General features: G+C 45.8%; 1 protein-coding gene and 1 long non-coding RNA gene across 7 annotated transcripts; one reads left to right on the plus strand and one right to left on the minus strand.

The window, feature by feature from the left end:
- Positions 1 to 1,394: 1,394 nt before the first annotated feature.
- Positions 1,395 to 22,454, plus strand: peli1b (pellino E3 ubiquitin protein ligase 1b). 6 transcript variants are annotated; one of them, XM_057047439.1, is made up of 8 exons: positions 1,395 to 1,791; positions 8,959 to 9,036; positions 12,516 to 12,822; positions 15,863 to 15,992; positions 16,938 to 17,039; positions 17,364 to 17,561; positions 17,761 to 17,949; positions 19,562 to 22,454. In XM_057047439.1, exons 3-8 carry the CDS (start codon positions 12,740 to 12,742, stop codon positions 20,138 to 20,140), a joined length of 1,281 nt encoding a protein of 426 aa, XP_056903419.1. In that variant the 5' UTR covers positions 1,395 to 1,791; positions 8,959 to 9,036; positions 12,516 to 12,739; the 3' UTR covers positions 20,141 to 22,454. The 6 variants fall into 6 exon arrangements, with proteins under 6 accessions (XP_056903419.1, XP_056903418.1, XP_056903423.1 ...); XM_057047438.1 differs by lacking the exon at positions 8,959 to 9,036 and having other exon boundaries at positions 1,396 to 1,791; XM_057047441.1 differs by lacking the exons at positions 1,395 to 1,791; positions 8,959 to 9,036 and adding an exon at positions 11,584 to 11,723.
- LOC130533765 (uncharacterized) lies at positions 2,639 to 4,034 on the minus strand. The gene is made up of 2 exons (XR_008952665.1): positions 3,198 to 4,034; positions 2,639 to 3,014 (listed from the first exon to the last, which is right to left on the minus strand). It is a non-coding gene; the product is annotated as an uncharacterized LOC130533765 (long non-coding RNA).
- Positions 22,455 to 22,544: the final 90 nt, after the last annotated feature.

Here is a 22,544-nt window from a genome sequence, read left to right on the forward strand (position 1 = left end):
TTAAAACTTTGCAGAATTTCACTATACTTGCATCAGCTGTGTTTCTTAATGTTCATTCTAGAAAAATGTAGCTGAAGCAAATGAAGTGCTTTAGACATAAGTTTCCAATCAATTTTGAGGTGCAGGCCATCGGGTTCCACCACACCTGGTCCTTGTAATCAGACCACAGCTGCTGTGTTTGTGTGCTTCTCTCCATTTTTCATCATTTCCTGACGCTTCGCACTGACGTGCAGCTCATTGGCTGTCGGAAAGAGAAGCACTTGTCAAAACATCCATCAGAACAGAAGAGAGCTGGCTGCCCCGCCTCCGCCCAAGGAATCAAAGGAAGGTGTGTCTGCTGCTTCCAGCCATGGAAACGTCCAGGAGAGGTGTTGGTGTTGTAACCATAGCAAAGTAAACACGAGAGCTCAAACAGATTAAATTGTGTACGAAGCTTATGTAAGGCGTGTGCATGTGTGTGTGTGTGTGTTTCTGCAGTCAGAACCTTCTGTGTGCTTGTACGTGCATGAGTGTGTTACCACGAGAGAATGTAAATTTTCTATTTGCTCAGTTTATGCCTGATTTTTCAACACACAGGAAATTAAACCAAATGCGCCTATATTCTAATTTCCCCTCTTGGTGTGTTTGAAGCGGGATATTTCTTTTAAAATGTGAATTCCTGTTTATGTGTCTACCTTTATTGTCAAGTTTTTTACTCTATGCAGGGATACATGTACTGGGATTTTAAAATGGTATGCTCATCTTTTTCTTTTTAATAGCAAAAATCTAAATGAATCTGGCAATATTATGTTGATATCACCTTTGACTCTGTAATCCAACTGTTAATCCAACTCTACAGACCTGTTTGAGGCTGGGAGCACCAGGGGTTGAAAAGAGAAAACCTTGAAATAAGCATGAGCATGAAAAGGCACACGAGGGATAAACACAGTCACGCGTGAGTGTGTGTAGCCCGAATCCCACATGTTCACACCAAAGCTCAATGAGCAGGCAATGAAGCAGACAAGCTGCTGAAAGTGCCCTTTGCATTCAAGGTGAGTTCGTGTTGCCTCTGTGTGGCAAATCAAACACTTAAAGCTAAAAGATCAGTGCTTTGATGCACAGAATAGAGTTTTTACCCAAGTGAAATTTTTAATGCAAGAATACTTTTGCAGGAGTATACGTATTCATTTAGGCAAACCATATTGGGTCTCATTTGTTTTGCTGTGTTACACTTTACTGTATCGTTTTGAATACAAATATTCTTGGGTTCTTTTACCCCATCCTTATTCTTTTTACGGTAAGCTACTTGAACAAAAAATTTACGTCCACGATCTGAAAAACAGCTGTGTGGGAGCCTGGTTGGGGGCTAAAACTACAAGTCCCAGAATCCCTCGCTGTTCTCCTCCTCCAGCGTACACTCGCAGCTCGAGAACTGGCAGGACAGATCAGCTCTGTGTTTACGTCCAGATGCTCACAACAAAGGACAGGGCACCGCGGTGAGGCTGACATTACAAATAAAAAGCCTTCTTATTTTATCTTACGGCTGACCGTATTTTAATCACAGCCCCAGGGAGGAAAGAATGACAAACGAGCAACCGTATTGATTTTTTTTCCGCCTTTGACATATGGTTTTCTTTTTTTAAAATTGGTAAATTAGCATAGCGGAGATAAATTAATCTGCTATTTTCTATGCCGGTGGAGCGTTAGCTAGCTTGCTACCCTCTGCAAGTGTGGAAAGGGAGCCAGCAGTTGGTGGACACCCTCGGTCCGTCACACCGAAGACAATACAAGGACTTCATCATCTATTTCACAGTGAGTATGTGTTCACAAGCCACTTGTCTCTCCTTATCAAAGATAATGCTCTGGCTACACACACACACAGCCGTACAGGGCTAGCGTTAATACAGAGCTAGCCTGAGCGCTCCGTGTTATTATCCTTCACCTGCCTTGCCTCTGTGACCGTGAGCATTTTTAACGTCGCTTCACCACATTTAGTCAAGTGCACGCACCCAGCAGCAAAGTCACCGAGCCTCTGTTATTGTCTGCTGCAGCCGCAAACTACGGATCTTCGTGGAGTTGCATGCACACGCACCCGTGTGTACACCTGTTTCAACTCAGACTTTATCTCAGTGGAAAGGTTAAGCGCCTAATGTGCAGTGACTCTATCTCTCCCTTTGTGTGTGTGTGTGTGTGTGTGTGTGTGCGTGTGCGAGGGTTTCAGAGATGAAGGTATTAGTTTACATCACTTCCAGTCTGCATGCTGAGCTGTCATGGGGTGGGAGTGAGAGAGAAAGGAACATTTCCTGATAAGGAATTAAACCAGTGCAAGGACTCATGCCATCCAGTGTGATTGCCAGTTAATGACTCCCCCCCTCATCTGTGTCTATCTTCCATCTCATCGTCCCTCTCACCCCTTCCTCACTTCCTTCCCTCCTCCATTTCCACCTTCTCCGTCTCGCGCTCCTTTGTTGCTGGTAAACTGCGATGTGATCATTTTGATGCCAACAGGGATCTAATTGACTTCCCTTTCCTGTATTGTAGTCCAGCAAATGCAGAAGTGCATTTAGCTGCTCGATCAGGATGCTATAGGCCTGCCTGCCATTATCTTTATTATATCGGTAAGGCTTGGGTATACTTGTTACTGGGAAAAGACAAGAAGTGCATGTAATAGTCTTTTATTTTTGGGTAATTATCCACACACAACACTTACATAATAAACTGGAATTTTGTATAAGGGGTTCTTTGTCTTCATGTTAGCTGCTGACTTTACGAGCTGCTTTAAGTCTCTTTGTTGTCAGTCGCGCCCTGCAGAACGTCACAGCCTGCCACATTGTTCCACAGCCCCAGACTGTCGTAGCACGTAGATGTGGCCGATGTGGTGCTTTGAGGAGCAGTGATTGTGTCTATAGGTGTGACAACATTCCGGGCAGAACTGATGTTTGTGCCCCTGCATTTCCTTCCCCGACTGCTTGCGTCCATACAGGATTATAGCGATGATCTGGAGCTGGGGTGAAGAGCTACAAGAATCCAAACAGCTACAAAGAGAAGAACAGCACCTTTTAATAGTGAAAGGCAGGCAGAAGAATCTTTATTACTGTATATTTTTGCAGCGACTATTTAAAGTCAGCATGCTCTCAGTCCTATAAATGGTCATAACTTGCAGTGTGAAGTGCTTGGGACAGTGTGTGTGTCGTCACACAGGGAAGCTTTACACTTACGTGCGTTTGCACATTTGTGTTGGCTGGATTCTGTGTGAGTGAGGCTGACGTCTCCAGCCTGGTTCAGTAGCTCAGTTTCAGGGCGGAAACCGGAGCCCATGGTTTCAGACCGGAGCTCCGATGTCTTAATGGGGGCTCGCTGCCGGACGTACCCTTAGTGACGTGTCTGCGGGGACGCAGACCACCGCTGTCCCCGGGGTCCCCGCTCACTTTCACTCTTCTTTTCAAACAGTTTAATGGCACCAAATAGGAAAAAAAACCTTAATTCGAGAAAATGACATCATGTTTCATGACACATCTCATTATAGAAAGCATCAGTTTACCCTTGACAGCCGCCCACTGTAGGTTCATCTGAGCAAGGCACCGTCTTTTGATGGATATTAACTGGAAATTCACAGAGGCTGACCTGTTAATACATCATCACACCACCGGTCACCTTCGCAGCACGTTAACAGTGTCCGTTCTCCGTCGGTTACGTGTCCTCACTGATCTGTCTGTTTGCACATGCCTGCGATGTGTTGTCTTAATCAAGGAGGGCCGCTCGGCTCAGTGGGGGTTCTGTGGGTGTAATCTCCCGCACAGCTGACCAGCAGACCCCCCCTTCTCGCCGTGAAGAGCCTGGCATTCTCCTCCCGCTCCGGCTTATTCTCCGCTTAGGCCGGTTAACAGGCTGGAGTTTGTGAAGGAAGATTACGCATGTTATGGAAAGTGGGTCAGACAGTGGGCACGTTTTTATGGTCTTGTTTCTGCAAAGGCGAAGGAAAGAGGTGTGCGGGGGGGCATTTATCCACCGCTAGTTTTTTCCATTGTACTTGAGGCAGCGTGTCTCGGTGAAGCCGTCTCATGCTCTCCTCTTGTCTGAAGCGTAAGCATTAGCGGAGGCGCACAAGTGCTGCGTGGGTGCTCACAATCTGATCAAGCTTACCCTCTATCTTTCTTTTTTTTTTAATCTATCTCCGTGGGACTTTTTCTTTCATAAAATAAGATGTTCTCATCCACCCGGGCTGACCTTCTGTGTAAATCAGCCACAGAAGCATAAATTCAGTGTTGAACTCCCACCTCGGAACTTGGGCGGTTGGTTTTCTATTTATTCAGCGTGTTTTTATTTGAGATTAAAATTGGGCCAACCTAACTCAATAACATCAGTCGGTGGTGAACTCCAACCAGAAGTTGACCATTTTTAACACAGGAGAGCAAAAGTTTGGGAATTTAATCCTCCTTTTATTACAAACCAGTGAAAAAAAGACACAAGCACCTTTGGGTTTTGTGGAAAACCCCATTAATTATTTAATATTGATATATGTGTGATATTAATGGTGAAATGGGCGTAATTTCCTGCAGCGCTTGATGCAGCTGATACTGGTGTTTGTTTAAATAACTATTCCTGGATTCGTGCTTGTGCACAGGGACGAGCACGGTCAACTGCTCTTGTCCATAAATTAATAAGAAATCTCCAGTTTTTCTTTCAGCCTCCCTCTTTTATCCTCCACCCGTGTCCTTTGGTTTATTTTCACCACCGTCGTCTTTTTGCGTCTCAGCAGCTGAACGCCGCATCGAGGCCTCTCCCCAGTCAGGAAACGGGTGAGCTGAACAGTGAAGCCGTTCAGCCTCTCTTTAAAAAAGCTTTTTCACAACCTTTTTCTGGCAACTTTATGACTTTACCGGTAAACCGCTTGAATAGGATCCTTTTTTGTAAATGTTGCGCGGGAGGAAAGTCTACGCCTAAAAAGCTGAAACAAGTTAGAGCTTGTTATTACTGGATGTTACTGGTCATGTTAAGAATAAATACCGGGACAATTAGCTTCAGTGATTTATTTAAATTAAAACTTGACCAGCGTGATTTGATTAATGGGACAAACTGTTAGGTTAAATGCTGCTGTGTGTTAAATAAAAACTGTTTATTGAAGATGCTACTCATTTCCTGCTTCAATAATGGCTACCTGAGCACCTGGACAACTCCGAACATCTGTTGAAGTGTTTGTTTTTGTGCTCAACACCTTTCCCCCAAACTGTAATTTCCCTTTATGTCGTCACCCTCACTTTTACCGGTGGGACCTGTTGGATACGCCAACTTTAATAGCCTGACACTAGGACTTGGTGGACTATTTGATGTCTTGATCTTTTGCTGAAAATGAGTTAAATCATTATTTCCAGCGGCCTAGCTTGAAACCATAAACAGAATTGGTCATTCTGAAGCGCAGACGGTTAAAATAACACGTTCACCGGTTCAGTCTGGCCACGGATGAAGAGACCGTGAGTGCCAGAAATCAAAGCAACCCATCAAAACACAAATGAGAGCGGTGCTGAGCACCAGTTTGTCTCATTCAACTGGAAAAGAACCCAGTCGTTACTAACTGGGACCAGGTGCAAAGCAATCACGACCAGGGCCGTTTCCCTTCTTCGGCCTCGGATTAACGCAACTGTCACCGACGCCACGAAGGCTCGAACGGGGGGTGGGGAGGGAGGGTCAACGGAAACATGAATCAGCCTTCGGCGCTCGGCTACAGAAAACTCACATCGTGTGCGAGTTCCTTTGGGCTTTATTTCAGATGAATAGCAGGGATTGAGCGTGTTCTGTAGCTGCGTGTGGACGGTTAAATCACTCCTGCACAGACACACGCTGTTCCGCTGCTGTGCCGTTAAGAAGGTCACATTGCATACTTTGTTCAATCAGGAAATTGCGCCTGGCTCTCCAGCCAGTTTGTCTGCATTTAAAAGCGACTCGCAGGGGCCACCGCCGACACCACGTGCGTCGCCATCCAACGTTTTTATTATTCGACCCCCGACTGCTCCTGTTCTTGAGGTGGTCAGAGAATTGTTGCCTGGTTTTATTTACAGCACTCTGCAAACACAGGTAACCTCAATTCCCATGAAAAAGAATCTGTTTACATCAAAGTTTAGCTGTTTTTCTCCCGGGACATTCAAGCGTGTGTCTTTACAGCGTGTCCTTGAGTGCGGGACCTCTTCCATATCATGCATGTGCGCAGCGACACGCCTCAGGCAGCGAGTGGATATAGATTATTTTGTACAAGGCTTGGGTTTGTGTCATGTTGCATGTCTACCTGCAGGGTATTTGTTGTCTGCGGGCATGTGCTGCTCCGCGTTCTTCTCTCTGAATCATTGATGAGGATGTAATTCGAACGGCGGCCCTTCGGTTTATTCCCTTACCTCCTGTCATCAGGAAGCCTCCTCTCGGTGCTGCTGGCGTAAGTGCAGGGCTCCTAGCTGAATATTAGACATTAAACGTAAATATTTGACACTGTAAAGGAGTCCTGCACCCTCGGGGCTGGAGCGGTGCCGTTTTAACCGCCTTTCCATCAGCAGCAGTTTACATTCCTCGCTCGCTGTCTAATGTTGAAGGTCTTTTCCTGGCCCGCTCCACTTGTTTCAGGCCCGGCTGTTTATAGCTGATGAGCATGAATATTGCATCGTGGCAGCGTTTCCTCAGGTCAAGTGCTTGTTGGCGCCGGCTAAGATGGATTATTCTAATCTGTTTCTTTTTTTTTTATCAGAGCTGCAGCGACCAAAAGTAGCTGACGTGGTTGAATATTGCTCACTTCTTTGTCTAAGGACTGCCTTACTGGTAACAGCCGGCTCCCAGTTTGTAGGCAGTTAGTGGGAGCTCTGGTGGATGCCGTAGCTGTTGCTTCAGGTCAGATCTTTGTTCACCACTGTCATCCCTGTATCCACAGTTCCACCCATCTCGGTGTTAATACTGGATCACACCTCCAGGGACGGGGGAACCTCAGGATGGCATGCTGGCTGAGAATGGCCGGGGAGTCGGGAACCCGTCTGTGTTCATCAACATGCCGAGTGTGTACATTACTCAGCAGAGCAGCTAACACGTCCAGATTGAAAGATCCTGCAGACTAAAGACTATAATCTATTTTTCTTGATTGCTGCTCAGTGAGAAATCATCACGGTCTGGTGTGTATTGATAAGGCAGACTGGAGTGCAGACCGAGCGGAGCTTCAGGAGCTGTAATTCACGCTACATCAACTCTCTGTAACACTGCAGCAGTGGTGATTTTCCTCGCCATAACGTCCGCTGTGGGTTTTATACTTCCTCTGCATGGAAATGGTTTGTGTGTGCCAGGACACACTGTGGATTTATTCTGACACAGTTGATGGGAGTTTCTGTGCGAGTGGAAATGATCGGGTCTCAGCGGGGTGGAGAACGGCCACCGGCCGAACCTTATCTCCTCCAGCGCTCAAATTCCTTCTTCCTCTTTCTTTTTACTTCCTTAATTTCATCCATCAGACAGCTTTGACCAAGAACGGGCAGCAAATTGGAAAATTTTAAGGAAAGGAGAATCTGCTCCACGTCATCAGGCTGCATCAGGTTTACCGTCTCCCCGTCCAACTGGCAGATCGGTTTCCATGTCGCCAGGGTTCTAATTTTCACATTGGGAACCAATACCTCTGAGTAAGCCGACCATGCAGCCTTACACACTGTAGAACAGAACCTCTGGGCCTCCAGACCACACAAATGCAAACACAATACATCAACTGCCACATTTTAAATCACTTTAAAGTCTATTTCAGATATCTGAAGGGGTAATTAAAACTCTCACCTGCATTAAGCTGCAGTTAGTCAGTGTTGTTCTGAATTTCAATGAAGCTGCATCTATTTTTTATTTCATTTGAAACCACCTTTGTGGCTTCTCTGTCCTCGTTATCATGGCTCCTAAGTGATGATAGGCATAGTAATGGCAGGCTTAGCTGTAGAAAAAGGGTCGTTTTTGTCTGGATCGGATATTATTCTCTGGGAACTGTGCTTTTCATACGACTGAGGCAGACTGCAGTTCCACCTCCCAGGAGGCCTTTCTTCTATTGTTTCTTGCTGCCGTTTGACTGCAACAACCATCTTTTCCTCGAGGGCTCGTTCCTGGAGGCCGTGACTGTTAGCACATGGATATTGGATATTACTTTTCACTTCCACTCAGCTGGGAAAGTGTGATGGCTTTCCAAAGAGGACATGGGTCAAACTACAGTTCATCTGGAATTGGAGATCATCTCAGCTTGGTCGTATCTACTTTTCCTAATCTGTTTATCTCTTTATATACTTTTTTTATATTATATAGTATTTGTTTTCTCACGTAACCCTTACGCAGTCGGAGTTGGAGGTTTTTCCCAAACGCTTCTGAATGCGACCTTCAGCGAGTTTGCACCCCGCTGTTATCAGTGTGATATCGGACAATCTTGGGTGAGCAAACCAAAATAGAAACCCGACCTTGTTGTCACGGGGAGAGACTTTGTTGCTGATGTAGCATGTTAAATTACGAAGATTACGCCCACTCTCCTTATCTTTATCTTTAAAAAAAACCAAAAAACCCTGCGTGTGTTCTCTTTACTGTTTTTGGTTCGAGACAGTAAAAAATAACACGTTTTTTTAACTTCCGTGAGATGTTGCTGTTCTCGTGGGAAAGGTAACAAGGGTAGATCTTGGACGGATGAGAATGCACGGAAATGCACGGACCTGGCAGAATGGGCCGGCGCTGAAATGGATCCTCTTGTCCTAAATATGACAGAGGTGCAGAGTTCCATCCATGCTGTTTCAAGATTACAAAGGGATTATTCTCAAACCATCCTGTAAGTGTATGAACCCAAATTACTTTACAAGCCCTCAATCAGATTGGAACCAGACTTTAAGGGCTCCTGAGTGCCTGGATTTGCTGGCTGGCACAGTCACAGCCCGGCTGTAAATGTCACGCAGGTGAGTCAGCCGGTACAGTAACTTCTCACATCACGTTTTGTTTCAGAATCAGCCCTACCAGCCAAACACACCCCGGGTCCTCCTCTGCCCGGTGACAGCAGACAGTCGGCGTCCTCTGAAAACGGTCTGTCTCTTTGGTTGCAGACTTGTTTTCAACTGTTGTGTAACTGTATCCAAGCAGAACTGTTATATAAAAGCTAAACGGCTCTTTGGGACGTTAGCAGCGGGTATGAGAAAAGGAAAATTACATACGTCAGCATTGCAGTCCATAGATGTTTTGGTTTTGTGCGCAAGTAACGCACAAACCCTTTTGTCTCAACTGGCTGTTGTGATAAAAAAAACTGAGCTGTGCGTTTGCAAGAGATGCAGAGATGAAAGACTAAAGAGGAGGGAAAGACGGAGACAGATTTGGTGTTTTTGGAAATGGTTGCTTTGGAGGGAGATGCGTTTGTCTGCTGCTCAACATGAAAGGAGGAAATGAGATCTCAAAGGCTCTCGCTAGCGATCTACTCCGAGGCGACATTAAAACATGAAAGGTTTAAAAAACACCCTCAATTTTAGAGGAAGCGGTGAGAGCCGGTATGACCTTCTTAAAAAAGACGAGCTTTGACAAAGCTGGAGAGATAAGCCTATTCCTGCCTGTTGATGTGCTGTACGTACGCAGCTAACATGAGGAGAGAAAACATAAAGTCAGGAATTGATGCCACTATGCAATACAGTAATTAATGAACAAAGCAATTCCTTAGAAATAGATATGTGACCCACTTACATTACACGTTTTCTGTCCTATCATTTGCTCACGTCCATCCCTGACCACCTCTCATGTTTTGTTTTTGAATCCTGTTCTGAATTCAAATCATTGCAGAGTCAGATTACTTTTTGGTAGATTACTTTTTAGGACGGAGCAAAACATTTCCAAATGATTGTCGGCCATTGTGATACAGTTTCCTCAGTTGCTGAAGTAGCCAGCTCTGTTTTCAGCTTGTTCCAGTATTATTGTTGCAGTATTATCAATGAATCCACATTCGAACCTTAAACCCTCACTCCAGTTTACCATAACTGACAGCGTGGCAGCACGTAATCACTCAAAAGAAGGATCTTCTGAAGCTACCAATGCAGATCTATGTTTGTGACCCTTGGAAAATTCTCTCCTCCTTATGTTGTGCATTTCCACACTCCTATTTTAACTGCAGTGTTCGTGTCCCACAGCTACACTCTGACCTTTGGCATAATGTATGCTAAGTAGGGCAGTTTGACACTTGCACCACAGCCTGACTTGTGATGCATTCGAAAAGGGGAAGTGCAGCTGTTCCCCTGCTTCCCTGTTAAAGTGAACACATGTGCATGTTTGCCTCTGTCCTGTGTGTGCACGTTTGTTTCCGTTGCGTTGTGCTCTGTTGGCAACCGGCGGGAATGTCAGGTGTCGCCCGCGCCGCCTCGCAGTTCCATTTTATGAGGGCTTTGGCAAGTGTGAGATTGCTGTTCCCGCTGTCAGCAGCATTCTGTTACGATCCCTGACCCCGGCTGGCAAAGTCAGTCTCCCAGAGTTCACAAACTATTGTTGTAGGTTTGTGTATCTGGGTAACTAAGCAGCCGCTGGCATGCAGCCACGCCGAACTGTGTCATGCGGAGTTGCTGAGAGACTCTCGCTCGCACACACAAAATACATACGTTGTGCACTGAATCACCAGACTTTGAAGGCATCGTTGAGGGTTTAAATAGCTATCAAACTGAAAGACAGAACTTGATGAAATCCGGCAGCCGTTACTATTATGAACAGAGAATATTTGCAGGCCTTTAAAGTTTAAAACAGATTAAAGATTAAAACAGATCAGTTTGATGGAAGTCCCAGTGTTTAATGTGTTCCACTATTTCCAACCACAACAGTGAAATCCTCCCTGTGCTTATGGCCCAGTGTTGGGAGATGATGATCAGGGCAGACAGTCTTTTGTAGGAGCAGCCGCCTTGAGACGCCCTCTGTCTGGATCTTTGGGTAATCAATTCCTGATGAGCCGGAAGTTCGTCTGATGCAGAGTTTTACATGCACGCAGTTAGGAGCAAAGGGGAGCAGGTGGAGCTCAGGCCTCACACTCCTGTGTTTCATTTTTCACCTTAAATCTCCTCCAAGAACTGCCACCTTATCGCGGTGGAGGGGTTTGAGTGCCCTAAGGAACCTAGGAGCTATGTTGTCGGGGGCATTTTGCCCCTAGTAGGGTCTCCCAAGGCAAACTGGTCCTAGGTGAAGGGCCAGACGAAGAGCAGTTCAACTAAGACCCCAATGGAATGTTAATCATTTTAGTAGACAGAATTTTCCAGGTGCAGCTAACTCTTAAGGCCATGGGTGTCAGTCGGGAACGGGTGAATTGGCCTCTTCAGAGGCAGGAACTCCTGGGGCATGTCAAGCCAGGAGGTGACCCTGAGGCAGACCCAGGACCCAGGACCCAGGAAAAGCTGCAGTGACAGCAGAGAAGCTGGTCTGGGCTACTCCAACACCACAGCACCTTGGCAGTGTTTACAAGTTTTCATATGTAGCAGCACAAACCAGTATCCTGAGGCGTATTCTGTTGCTTATACATGCACACAAGCAAGTTTAAATGTGTCCTGGTTAATATATGGTTTGAGATTGGGGGAGCGGTTTTTAAAAAAAAATCTAATTAAATTAAAAGGATATTAAAAATACTCACTGAGAGGCTTCGCAGTACCCCCTCTGCATTATTCACATGGGCCATTTGGCATCAGGAGGAGATGATCCTGGACGGTGATGAGGGTGTGCAGACTGGCAAACGTTGGGTTGGCTTTGCAGGAACGACGGTGCGTTTTCATCAACGGCATCAATCTCTCAGTGAGATCATGTAACGCTTTAAGAGGCGTCCTTTCCGTTGCTGATGCCTCACAGATGCTTGTACAAACGATGCTTTCATCCCTTCTGAATAACACCCGTCTGACATTATGTCTGAAATATTTGCTTGGAAGGCCTCTGGATGAACTTCTCCCACTCGGCCTGATGGGACTATATCCGCCTTCCTGCCCCTGCCCCCTCTCCCCCACTCATCATCAAGACACTTCGCTTCCTATATCTTATTCATGTGTGGTTTTGCATTTGCTTTGCAGAATGGCACTGTGGGGATTGTAGGAGAAATAATCGCCCTCGAATGGAGACAGGAAGTGCTGATTTTCTACTCTCTGTTCCACTTTTCTAATAAGGAAAACCATAATTAAGCGACGTGTTGATCGCAGTTTCATGTCGTTTTGTTTTTACAAGGTCTGACAGCCCGATGTGTCCTTCGCTAACATAGCTTTTTCCTCGCCTCCTCTCAGTCATGCTCTTTCTTTGCCCCCCGCTGTGACTTCCTGTGTATTTAAAGCTGTGTGGTTGATTGCATCCATGACACCAGGATTTACAGAAAGTTGACACTGATGGACCAAGATGTGAGTAAAATGGCAACAGTTTGGATGACGTGTGGGAGGCCTTCTGGGCTGACATAAGATTTATTTTCTGTTTCTTATCATTATCTTCCCTAAAGTTAAACTTCTCGGTTAAAGTACAAAATCGAGATAGCTTGAGTAAACACACTAACATTTGCACTCTTCATCACTCTTCAGGGCAGGACAAGTGCTGCTTCCAGAATTGGACGCATGAAGCATGAGAGGGTGGAGCTGAGGCTCAGCTGACCTTTTCCCTTCCTTCTCCTCTTCTCCCCTGTGCTCCATTTGATCGGCACTTCCCCCTCCCGTCCCCACCTTTCTCCTTCCTGTCTCTCTCGCCTTGTTGGAGCTCACCCCCTCCTCCTCCTCCTCCTCCTCCAAACCTCAATCAGCCAAGCCCAATGTACTCCCCAGAGCAGGAGAACATTTCCACCACCGCCTCCACCAAAGTGCCAGTGAAGTATGGAGAGCTCATTGTGTTGGGGTAAGTCGCAAATTACAGATGCTGCTCACTACATCCGTGAATAAAACCCCATTTTTATTTTCTTTCTAGGTTTCGTTACACTTTCCCCTTGTTTTAGTCGTGCGACAATTAATAAAAATAAACCCTCATTCAGCAATGTGACCCGATGAGATGAAAATCTCACGTTTTTTCCTGTACACGTCACTGCAGCCTGCTGTGGTTGACACTTTCCTGAAAGTAAATTCAGACCACACAGCTCTCAACAAGCGATGCTCATAACAGGCTGAGACAGAAGCAAAACGCTTCTCCTAACATTCAGCTAGAAATCTAGAGTAGGCAAGCTCCAGCTGTAGACTCAGGCCAGGGAATTACATCCCTTCGAAGGCTGTGCCAGATGGATAAAGATTAACGTTAATCTAGCTTTAATCACAATTTTTAGGGGAAAAATATACAGGATTCTTTTCTTATCACAACACTGTTTCTTGTCCACTTCCAAACGTCTTCACGGACAGGATCTGCGCGTCATGCCCATGTCTCGACTATTTTAGACCCCGTTTTGATCAGCGTGGAGCCTGGTTATGTTTGTGTTGGACCCAGTCGCTGCAGTTCCAGTCCAGCCAGTGTTCCTGATACAGAGCCTGATACACAAAGTCACTCTGAGTGAACACAACAACCTTATGTAATGAGTGATGAAGCTCTCTGCCGGTCATTACATAATGTACCAGCATATCATAATGGCCTGTAGAGACAGGGATATAAACTGTGAAATGGGAACCGGAAGGCAGCACTTCTCCTTGGAACATGATAAACCACGTACAGTAACAGCGTAGATGAGATCAGTTAGGGTCAGAAGCAGCAGCGGCCTCTCTTCATAAACACCTTGTAGGTCTTTCCCTCCTGAGATTTGAGTCCTGTCCACGCGCTGCAACCGTAGGAACAAAAACCTTCTGCTCCAGCCTTCATCTTCAACACACAACCACACTCTTTCTCCAGCGAAGGACTTTATCACTTCTGTCTCCTGTTTATTCCCCAAAGAGCTCTTCCACTGTACAGCCCTTCTCCCCCAGGAATGCAGATGTGGGATAGAATTCGCACGCACACCACGCGCGCCGAACACACACACTTTTCACGTCCCTCTCACACACACACGGTTACACATTTCAGCAGCTGAAGTTTGTTCTGTGTTGTGAAAATGTCCTGAATGGAAATGTGCTGTGAGCAGTAAGAGAAGATATTCCTTTTTTTTCCTTCTTTTTAACACGGAAGAACCCCAGTTTTCCGCTTTGCTTTTCTTTTTCCGTTGCTAGTTTTTGAGTGTAGGTCCGGCCAAACATATTAAAATGTCAATATGGGCATATTTTACTGGTCGACATCCACAGACACGTGATAAAAAAGCCTGTTACGAGTGTAGTGAACACTGTAATTACAGTTACGTACAGTAACTGGGGCACTGTCACACTAAGCAGTGCAACATGAAAAACCACACCAAAAAGGCTTTTTCCTTTTTTCCTTCCTTTGTTCTCCTTTTCTTCTTATCATCATTACAAGGCCTTGAAAATTCAGGATTCTCTGGTTATATGTTCAGTACCTGCTGAAACTTCTCCTAACGCTCTTGGCAGCTGTGGTAGACCCACAAACACTAGACAAGACCTCAGCAGACGCTGTAACACGCTGTAATTGCTGTAAAGATTTGCCCTTTTGCGAATGTTTGTGTATGTATATACGCTAATGTCATTACTGCCCATGGAAACCTGGGTTTGCACTGCCGGCAGACGGCCCTGCCCTCTCCAGGATACGGGATAAACTTCACCATGGTTATGCTCTCGCCATGGTTACTCCTCCCAAACGTTGCTGTGGCTCTGCTGTCTCTCCATGGTTACCCAGAAACCCTTAAAAAATGTTGGATTTCTGCAGATCTGCTCTCCTTGAGCCACATTTAGTTGTGGGATGGACGTTCGTAGCGCTCGCTCCGCTTATTAGAGCGTGTGTTTTTATTTTAAGTGTCTGATTAGTCAAGAACAACTTTTCAGCACAATGGAAGCATTGAAGTTCCCCTTTTTCTAGGCATCCATGGTCACAATGGTGATTTTTTGAGAGCACAGCTGGGTTCTTTTAAATTTGCAGTCCATCACTGGATTTCTGAGAAAATCGCACTAGTTCTAATACCGTGAACGCTATCTTTGACAGATGTTTGGGGCTTGATACATAAACACATTCTAGAGGACATCACCAGTTAGAATTGCCGGCTTAAAAACAGAAATTTATCAAGCTTCATCCCGGATTTGGAAAAACTATGAGTTTTCTTTAACGCAGCGGGGTCTCAGAGAAGCCATAAGAGTTCACAAGTCATGTGGATGTCATAATACTTTTATTCACATGCTGTGTTTATGCACATGCTGATGTTTATAACACTGCTACTCTGGTACCAAAACTGTCAGAGCACATGGGCTAATCTGTGTGCAAAAATAAGAGCTCCTTATAGGGCATTAAGCAGTGGGATGGAACCCCGAATCATTTTTCAGATATGTTTATTCCTAGAAATGCAGAGTTTTTGAATTTTGGAGCGTGACACCACCACACCCAATCTTCAAAACCAATCTGTTATTGAAGTGGATATCTCAGGTTTTATGAGCGTGCCTGACCCTGGTGTCTAAGCACAAGGGTTAGATAGCAACACTATACAAACAGTGTTTTATGAAATGTTTTCTCACTTCAAGAGACATTTCTGTTTATTCCTCCCAGCTGAGCTGTGTTTCAGGATAAATTTGTCCCTTCACTTGTTTATTTTCTGAGCTTCCCTGGGAATATTTAGGGAGGGATTTGTTGTTTTATGGGACATAATGTGTGTGTGTGTGTGTGTTTTTGTGTGTGTGTGTGTGTGTGTGTGTGTGTGTGGTGCATGCATGGTCCTCGCGACAACAACAAAATTCTTTAAGCATTTTCCACAATGACTGTTTTCCCAAGTATTATATAGCTGCTCGGACTATAACGCCCCATTGTTTTCTGTGTGTGTGTGTGTGTGTGTGTGTGTGTGTGTGTGTGTGCGTGCGTGCACATGCAGGTATAATGGCTCTCTGCCCAACGGGGACCGAGGCCGACGTAAAAGCCGTTTTGCACTTTACAAGAGACCGAAGGCAAACGGGGTAAAACCCAGCACAGTTCACGTTGCCTGCTCTCCACAGGCAGCCAAGGTAAAGCGTGCACACACACACGCACACTGCAGCGATCCGGGTTTTTTTTTGTGCATGTTTCACGCATATATGGAAAGCTATCACAAATATTAGTGCAGTTGCAACAGAATTACTTTTACACACCGGCTCAGAAGGCCTTTGTAGGAATTTGCTGGCAGCAGATGAACCCTCCCAATTCAGGGGACCGGATCTGTGTTGCACCACCAAAGGCTTTAGAGAAAGTTAAATTGCTTTTTCTTCTGCGCTACAACACACCCCATGGTCAAACATCAGCTTCGCTGAGTTTGCAGCAAACAGGGCAGCGGGCAGGTACAACACCGCTGAGGTTTAAACGCTGTTTAATCAGTGGTTTTATGTAATGTTGGGAACGGTTCCTTGGAAGGCAAATTACACATTCCTCTGTTTCCATCATAAGTTATAAAAGATCCTTCGTAATCTATCCAGTTTACAGAGGATTTATCGGGCAGTGGGTGTGCCGGCGAGTGCTCCTGCCAGAGGCTGGACACGCTACGTTCCTGTGTTGTCTGTTCATCCCATTCCCGTGAATGCCGAAGCATGGAAACGCTTTGTGGGAATGGCTTCTAATTTGGCACAGATGTGAAGAAGCGATTGAAAAGCGCTGGTCAGAGACGGACAGATGCTCAAATGTTTGCAGTTGAAGCGATATAATGACATTCGGCACGTAATGCTTTGTTGTCCACTACTGAGCGGATCATTTGATTCATCCATGTGTCTGAAACCGACGTGAATGAGGAAACAGCCTTTGGGTGGTTTGGATTGACAGACAGGAGGTTGTAGATGGTGTCTAAGAGTGATATTATTGAAGGCTTGTGTATATTTTATGCGAAGAGCGTGTGTTTAAAGATTATCTACACACCGTATTTGATTTTCCTTCTCTTTCCTGCCTTCCCTGGATTAATCTATCTCTCCTCTGTGTCCCTTCAGGCCATCAGCAACAAAGACCAGCACAGCATCTCGTACACTCTGTCCCGCGTCCAGATGGTGGTGGTGGAGTACACCCACGACAGCAATACAGACATGTTCCAGGTAGCATGTCTCGGCTTTGATCGGGATGTGAGATCGGTTATGTAGCTTCTGCTCTCTGTCATCATCATGACAGCAGTCTGGAGCAGTGAAAACAATGATTTGGCCTGTGGATTTAGCAGCGCAGATGGCTGTGTCTGTCTGGAGGCATTTAAGATCCTTTAAAACCTTCAGTGCCAATTTACATCAGCAGCAGAAGCATCTTCAGGTAGTTCTAAAACAAATGTGATCATGAGCAGCCATTAGATCATTTGTAGCTTGCACACACACCCATTCAGGATTCATAGCATCGGTGTCTTTTATAAAAACTTTCTCTTTCTTTACCAGATCGGGCGGTCGACAGAGAGTCCTATAGACTTCGTGGTGACTGACACGGTGGCGGGCAGCCACAGCAACACGGACACCCAGTCGGTCCAGAGCACCATCTCCCGATTCGCCTGCCGAATCAAGTGCCAGCGCACGCCGCCCTACACTGCGAGGATCTACGCCGCCGGCTTCGACTCCTCCAAGAACATCTTCTTAGGGGTGAGTGTGAGATTCACACGAGTGCAGAGATGAAAGACTCAAAACCACAGGAAATCTGCTACAGTTGGTTTCTCATCCTGTTGAGTTGAGCTGTTGGGGTGCGGTGCTATTGAGCGAGTCAGTCATCACAGCTGTATATCCTGTCTTATTACAGGAGGGTTTGATTAACTGCTGAGTGCTCTGTCTTCATGTTCTTCAGGAGAAGGCCGCCAAGTGGAGGACTTTTGATGGTCAGATGGATGGGCTGACCACCAACGGCGTGCTGGTGATGCACCCTCGTAACGGCTTCAGCCAGGACTCCAAACCCGGCGTCTGGAGGGAGATCTCCGTCTGCGGCAACGTTTTCACCCTGCGGGAGACCCGCTCGGCCCAACAACGAGGAAAAATGGTGAGAAAAGCTGCGTTTGCTTTCACTAAGTTGAGCCGAGTCTCGAAACGTTAGGTGGTGTTTGCCGACTGTTTGCTGAGAGGCCGTTTGATTACGAAGCTGGAATATCCCGAAAAACTCCAGAGGGCAAAGGTCAAGAGTCAGAAGATAATTCTCTGAAGGTTCATCACTCTGAGTGTCTCCCGGAATATCACTGTTTACCTTTATCATGGAGGTTAAAGGTCATGACTGACTGGTGGGAGGAAAAAAAAACCCTTATCACAATTTTTCACACCCTCACAAAAAGACTTCAGTTCCTTTCGTCCAACCTCTCCTCTGTTGCTCCGATGTGCTGATTCTGATGCTGCAACAAGCAGCAGGGGGTCGACCTGAGGCTGACAGCAGCAGGAGTTTTCCTGGATGCCATCTCCATGGAAACAGTAGTGCATAACAGCGTCTAAAGGGCATCCTCCAGCCGATGTGGGCCTCCGCGAGCCAGTCGCGACACGTTGTAATCTGCCTGATTGGATTTAAGTTCCCGTTTAATTAGGTGCTTTCCTCTCCATCGTTAACTCCAGGGACCGTCACCACGTCTCCATTAACGTCATTAAGCTGTCTCTCTATCTGCAGCCACACATGTTTGAATCTGCCGCACAGCAGAGACGAGCGGCTCTCTTATCTCCGTGTGCAACACACACATGCGTTATTCATGACCACAGAAGCCAACAGAGGGTTCACAGCTTAGATCACAGCGCTGGGAAAGTACCTATCTTTGGTAAATGGTGACTGAGTGGGAACCTCAGTTAAGGATCGTGAGTAACAAGCACTGGGCGGTAAACTAGGGTAGAATATGCAGAGACATAAAGGTCCTAAACTGGCATTTAAACCTGGAGCTCTCACGCTATTAAGAGACTCCTAGTAAATCCATCCAACACAGCAGAGGCTTTCAGGAAATTAATTATCTTTTGGTTTTAAAATGTTAAGACTTTGCTGATTAAGAGAAAATGAGAAAAACTGCAACTGGGGTAAATTGCAACTGCAGCTCACTGGGGTGAGGGATGTCCTTCTGCACCTGGATACGAGCTTCAATCCTCCGTAACCACGGGCGCACGCAGCCACTCACAGTTGTGTGTGTTTGTGTGCGTGTGTGAGTTTCATATTAAACTTTAGCATCTGAATTAGCATTGCGCTACGAGAAAACATAAGCAGCTCTGTGCTTATGCAGATGTGAAGGCGTGTTGAAGCTCATCTTAAGGGAACCCTGAACTCAGCCAGTGTTGTGCTGATGCCATAGAACTCCCCAGAGACACGCAGTCACCTCAGCACCCACGCTGGCGTCAGTAAACCCACCGGAGACCCTCAGAGCCGCTCCTCCCCTCATTTGTTTTTGGGTTTTTTCACCCCTCTCTCCTTCCTGTCTGGATGAGACTGATTTGTTTCATTTTATTCAACTCATTCATTTGTTGCTGGCAACGGCGGCCAGGGAGGAAAATGAAGACGCTCTACTGCCACCTATCGCCCGAAGGTGGATACTACATATGCAGATTTTGACGTTTGAATAGTTTCTTTACGTGAGCTGATGGCACACCAGATGGGTGTAAACCAACTCATTTCTGTCAACTTCCTGTTCCAGGTGGAGACTGAGTGTCACGAGCTGGTTGACGGGTCTCTCATTGACCTTTGTGGTGCAACTCTGCTGTGGCGTACCTCCGAAGGCCTCGCCCGCACACCTACCCTCAAACACCTGGAGGCCCTGCGGCAAGAGATCAACGCGGCCCGCCCCCAGTGCCCCGTGGGCTTCAACACGCTGGCCTTCCCCTCCATGCATCGCAAGGACACACCGGACGAGAAGCAGCCCTGGGTCTACCTCCAGTGCGGACACGTACACGGCTACCACAACTGGGGCAACCACCGCGAGGAGAGGGAGGGCCGGGAGGGCAGATGCAGGGAGTGCCCCATGTGTCGAACCAAAGGGCCATACGTGCCGCTGTGGCTGGGCTGCGAGGCGGGGTTTTATGTCGACGCAGCCCCACCCACTCACGCCTTTAACCCCTGCGGCCACGTTTGTTCGGAGAAGACGGCAGCCTACTGGAGCCAGATCCCACTGCCACACGGCACTCACACCTTCCACGCCGCCTGCCCGTTCTGCGCCCATCAGCTGAGCGGTGAACAGGGATACGTCAGACTCATCTTCCAGGGCCCCCTCGACTAATCAGAGGGGGGCGACTTCCCAGCATCCTTTAGGTGAGGCAGAAAGCGGAGTCGTCTCTGTTTGGACGCCGACCCTGCGTCAGGAACGGGGGACGTCCCGGACTTTGTCCGTCCTCTGTGGTTAAGATACTGAGCTCTTAGTCTTTCTCATATTTAAGTGACCTTTGTATCGCTTTTTCATGAATGACGACAAAGATTTCTATATTTTCATGTGAAGCCAGAGACACAAAAACCAAACAAATAACACTGCTGGATTTAAAAAACAAACAAACAAAAAAAAAAAAAACACGTTCGTTTTCTGCAGAACTTTCAGAGACAGTATTTTTTAAAAATCACCAAAATACTGTAGCACAAACACATGGTTTAATTCACCTTTATTGTCGCAATATGCATCCGTGTACATCTCTTAGAGCTTATTTAAACAAAGATGTTTATTTATGGCCCGAAAACCATGGCGTTATCCTCCACCTGTCAGATGTCTAACTTCAGGACTATTTAGCATTTTATTTTGAAAATACAGTATATTGTTGAGCAGATATGAAATTCTAGGTGTGTCCTTAGGGTTTTGTTCTGTGTTCCTCCTCCATGTTCAGCTTTCAAACACGTGCTTAGGGAACCTGCCTCTGCCTTGCTCTCACTTTGTGTGTAAAGCCATCGGTCACAACGGCAATTTAGCATTCAAAGCAATAGATTTGGGACAGAAGAGTTCTGGGACTCAGCCCTCCCTTTAAAGTTCGGGTGAAGCGTCTCTGTGGGTGATGAGAAGTTACCCACCAAGCCGCTGATCTGAAGCCGGTGTCACATTTTGCACACACACACACACACACGCGCACAGAGTGAATGAGCGTGCAGCTGACGAGCGCTGTCAGTGTTGGTTACGTCCAGCTCGTCCGCTGTCCTGTTTGGGGCTTCTTCTCACTGGGAAATAAAAATAATCATTCGAAGAGAAAGGACTATCTGATCAGTATTAATCGCAGCACTTGACCTCTGACCTCACTAATCAACAGTTGAATGACGGCCCGCGTGTACATTTATTGACAGGGACGAACATCTGGACACACCTGTGGATGCACTCACAAGCAAGAATCGTGTTCTCTGACAGCTTCGCTTGCAGCAGAGTTTGATGTTGAAGCGGGTATTCCTTTCGTGCATTCTGGATTCTGACCACTAGATGGCAGCAGGTCGCACACACTGGACCTTTAAAAATGCGTCGTTAGAGGAACAATAATAAATGTGTTATAAACAGTGCAAGAAGTCCCAGACAGCTCTTCAAGACCCAGGTTTGATGGCTTTCTGTGTGTGTGAGTGTGTGTGTGTGTGTGTGTATAATCACCAGGACTTGATATCAACATGGTTGCTTCTCATCATGTGACCAGAATAACAATGATCCCTCTTAAGCTGTAGAGCTGATTAACTGGAAATTTTATCTCCAGTTCATTAACCTACATTACGCATCTCATATCAAATATCATTTTAAATGAAGATAAATACCAGTTATCTATAAAATATTGCTAATTCCAGTCCAGATAGCACCTTAATTATTAGATGTTATTATATTATTTAGATATGAAGGGAAATATTTCTGTTATTTTACATCAGTATTTTTATTTATTAAAGGCCTCTATAGTCAAACATGATTATCATTTTTATTAAAAAATATTACATTCTAAAGCAAGTAAAATACCATGAAAATGACGAAAATTAAAGATTTAGATTAAGTTAAAACATTTGTAGCAGACATCTGTCAGGAGACCTTTGACCAGTTCAGTATTTAACAACAAAGTCCTGCTGCGTACACACACACACACACACACACACCAAATTCCATCCAAATCGTGTACATGCACACAATTTGGAAGTGTGATGTTTCTAAAGTTTTGTGTGCGTGTGTGTATGAGTGTGTGTCCGACAAACCAGTTGCAGTTCCGTATGCAGATCATTTTCATCCCCCCAGTACTTGGACTGCCACACACTAACTCACCTCAGGGAGATCAATGACCTGTACACACACACACACACAGATACACACACCTCACCTCTACTAATGATACCTCTTGAATAAAATATTTAACTATTTCTGTCTTCCTCATACTTCGGTTTAACCTTTCTGTGTATGTGTGTGTGTGTGTGTGTGTGTGAGGGCTCCAGTCTGCCTGTACTGTTATCTCTACTCTGTTTTAAACACACACACGTCATCGGTCAGACCCTCGCCCACCCACCACACTCATTGTTCTTCTCTGCGATTAAAAAAAACAAAGAATGTTTTCAGCAAAATCTTTTTGTATCAACTTTAAACAATAAAGTGAAATAAGTGACACACGCGTTTTTCCCTTTATTCAAGAGTAATAATTAAAACTAAAGTTAAGATTCTTCCGCACTTTTTTCCTCCTGATGTTTTGCAGAGC

Source organism: Takifugu flavidus, chromosome 11 (assembly GCF_003711565.1).
Source record: "Takifugu flavidus isolate HTHZ2018 chromosome 11, ASM371156v2, whole genome shotgun sequence".
Taxonomy (NCBI): domain Eukaryota; kingdom Metazoa; phylum Chordata; class Actinopteri; order Tetraodontiformes; family Tetraodontidae; genus Takifugu; species Takifugu flavidus.

Coding starts and splice junctions, on each gene's coding strand:
- peli1b (XM_057047439.1), top strand. CDS start 12,740: ATGTACTCCCCAGAGCAGGAGAACATTTCCACCACCGCCTCCACCAAA. Junction 17,040..17,363: donor GCAATACAGACATGTTCCAG/GTAGCATGTCTC, acceptor TTTCTTTACCAG/ATCGGGCGGTCGACAGAGAG. Junction 17,950..19,561: donor CCCAACAACGAGGAAAAATG/GTGAGAAAAGCT, acceptor TTCCTGTTCCAG/GTGGAGACTGAGTGTCACGA.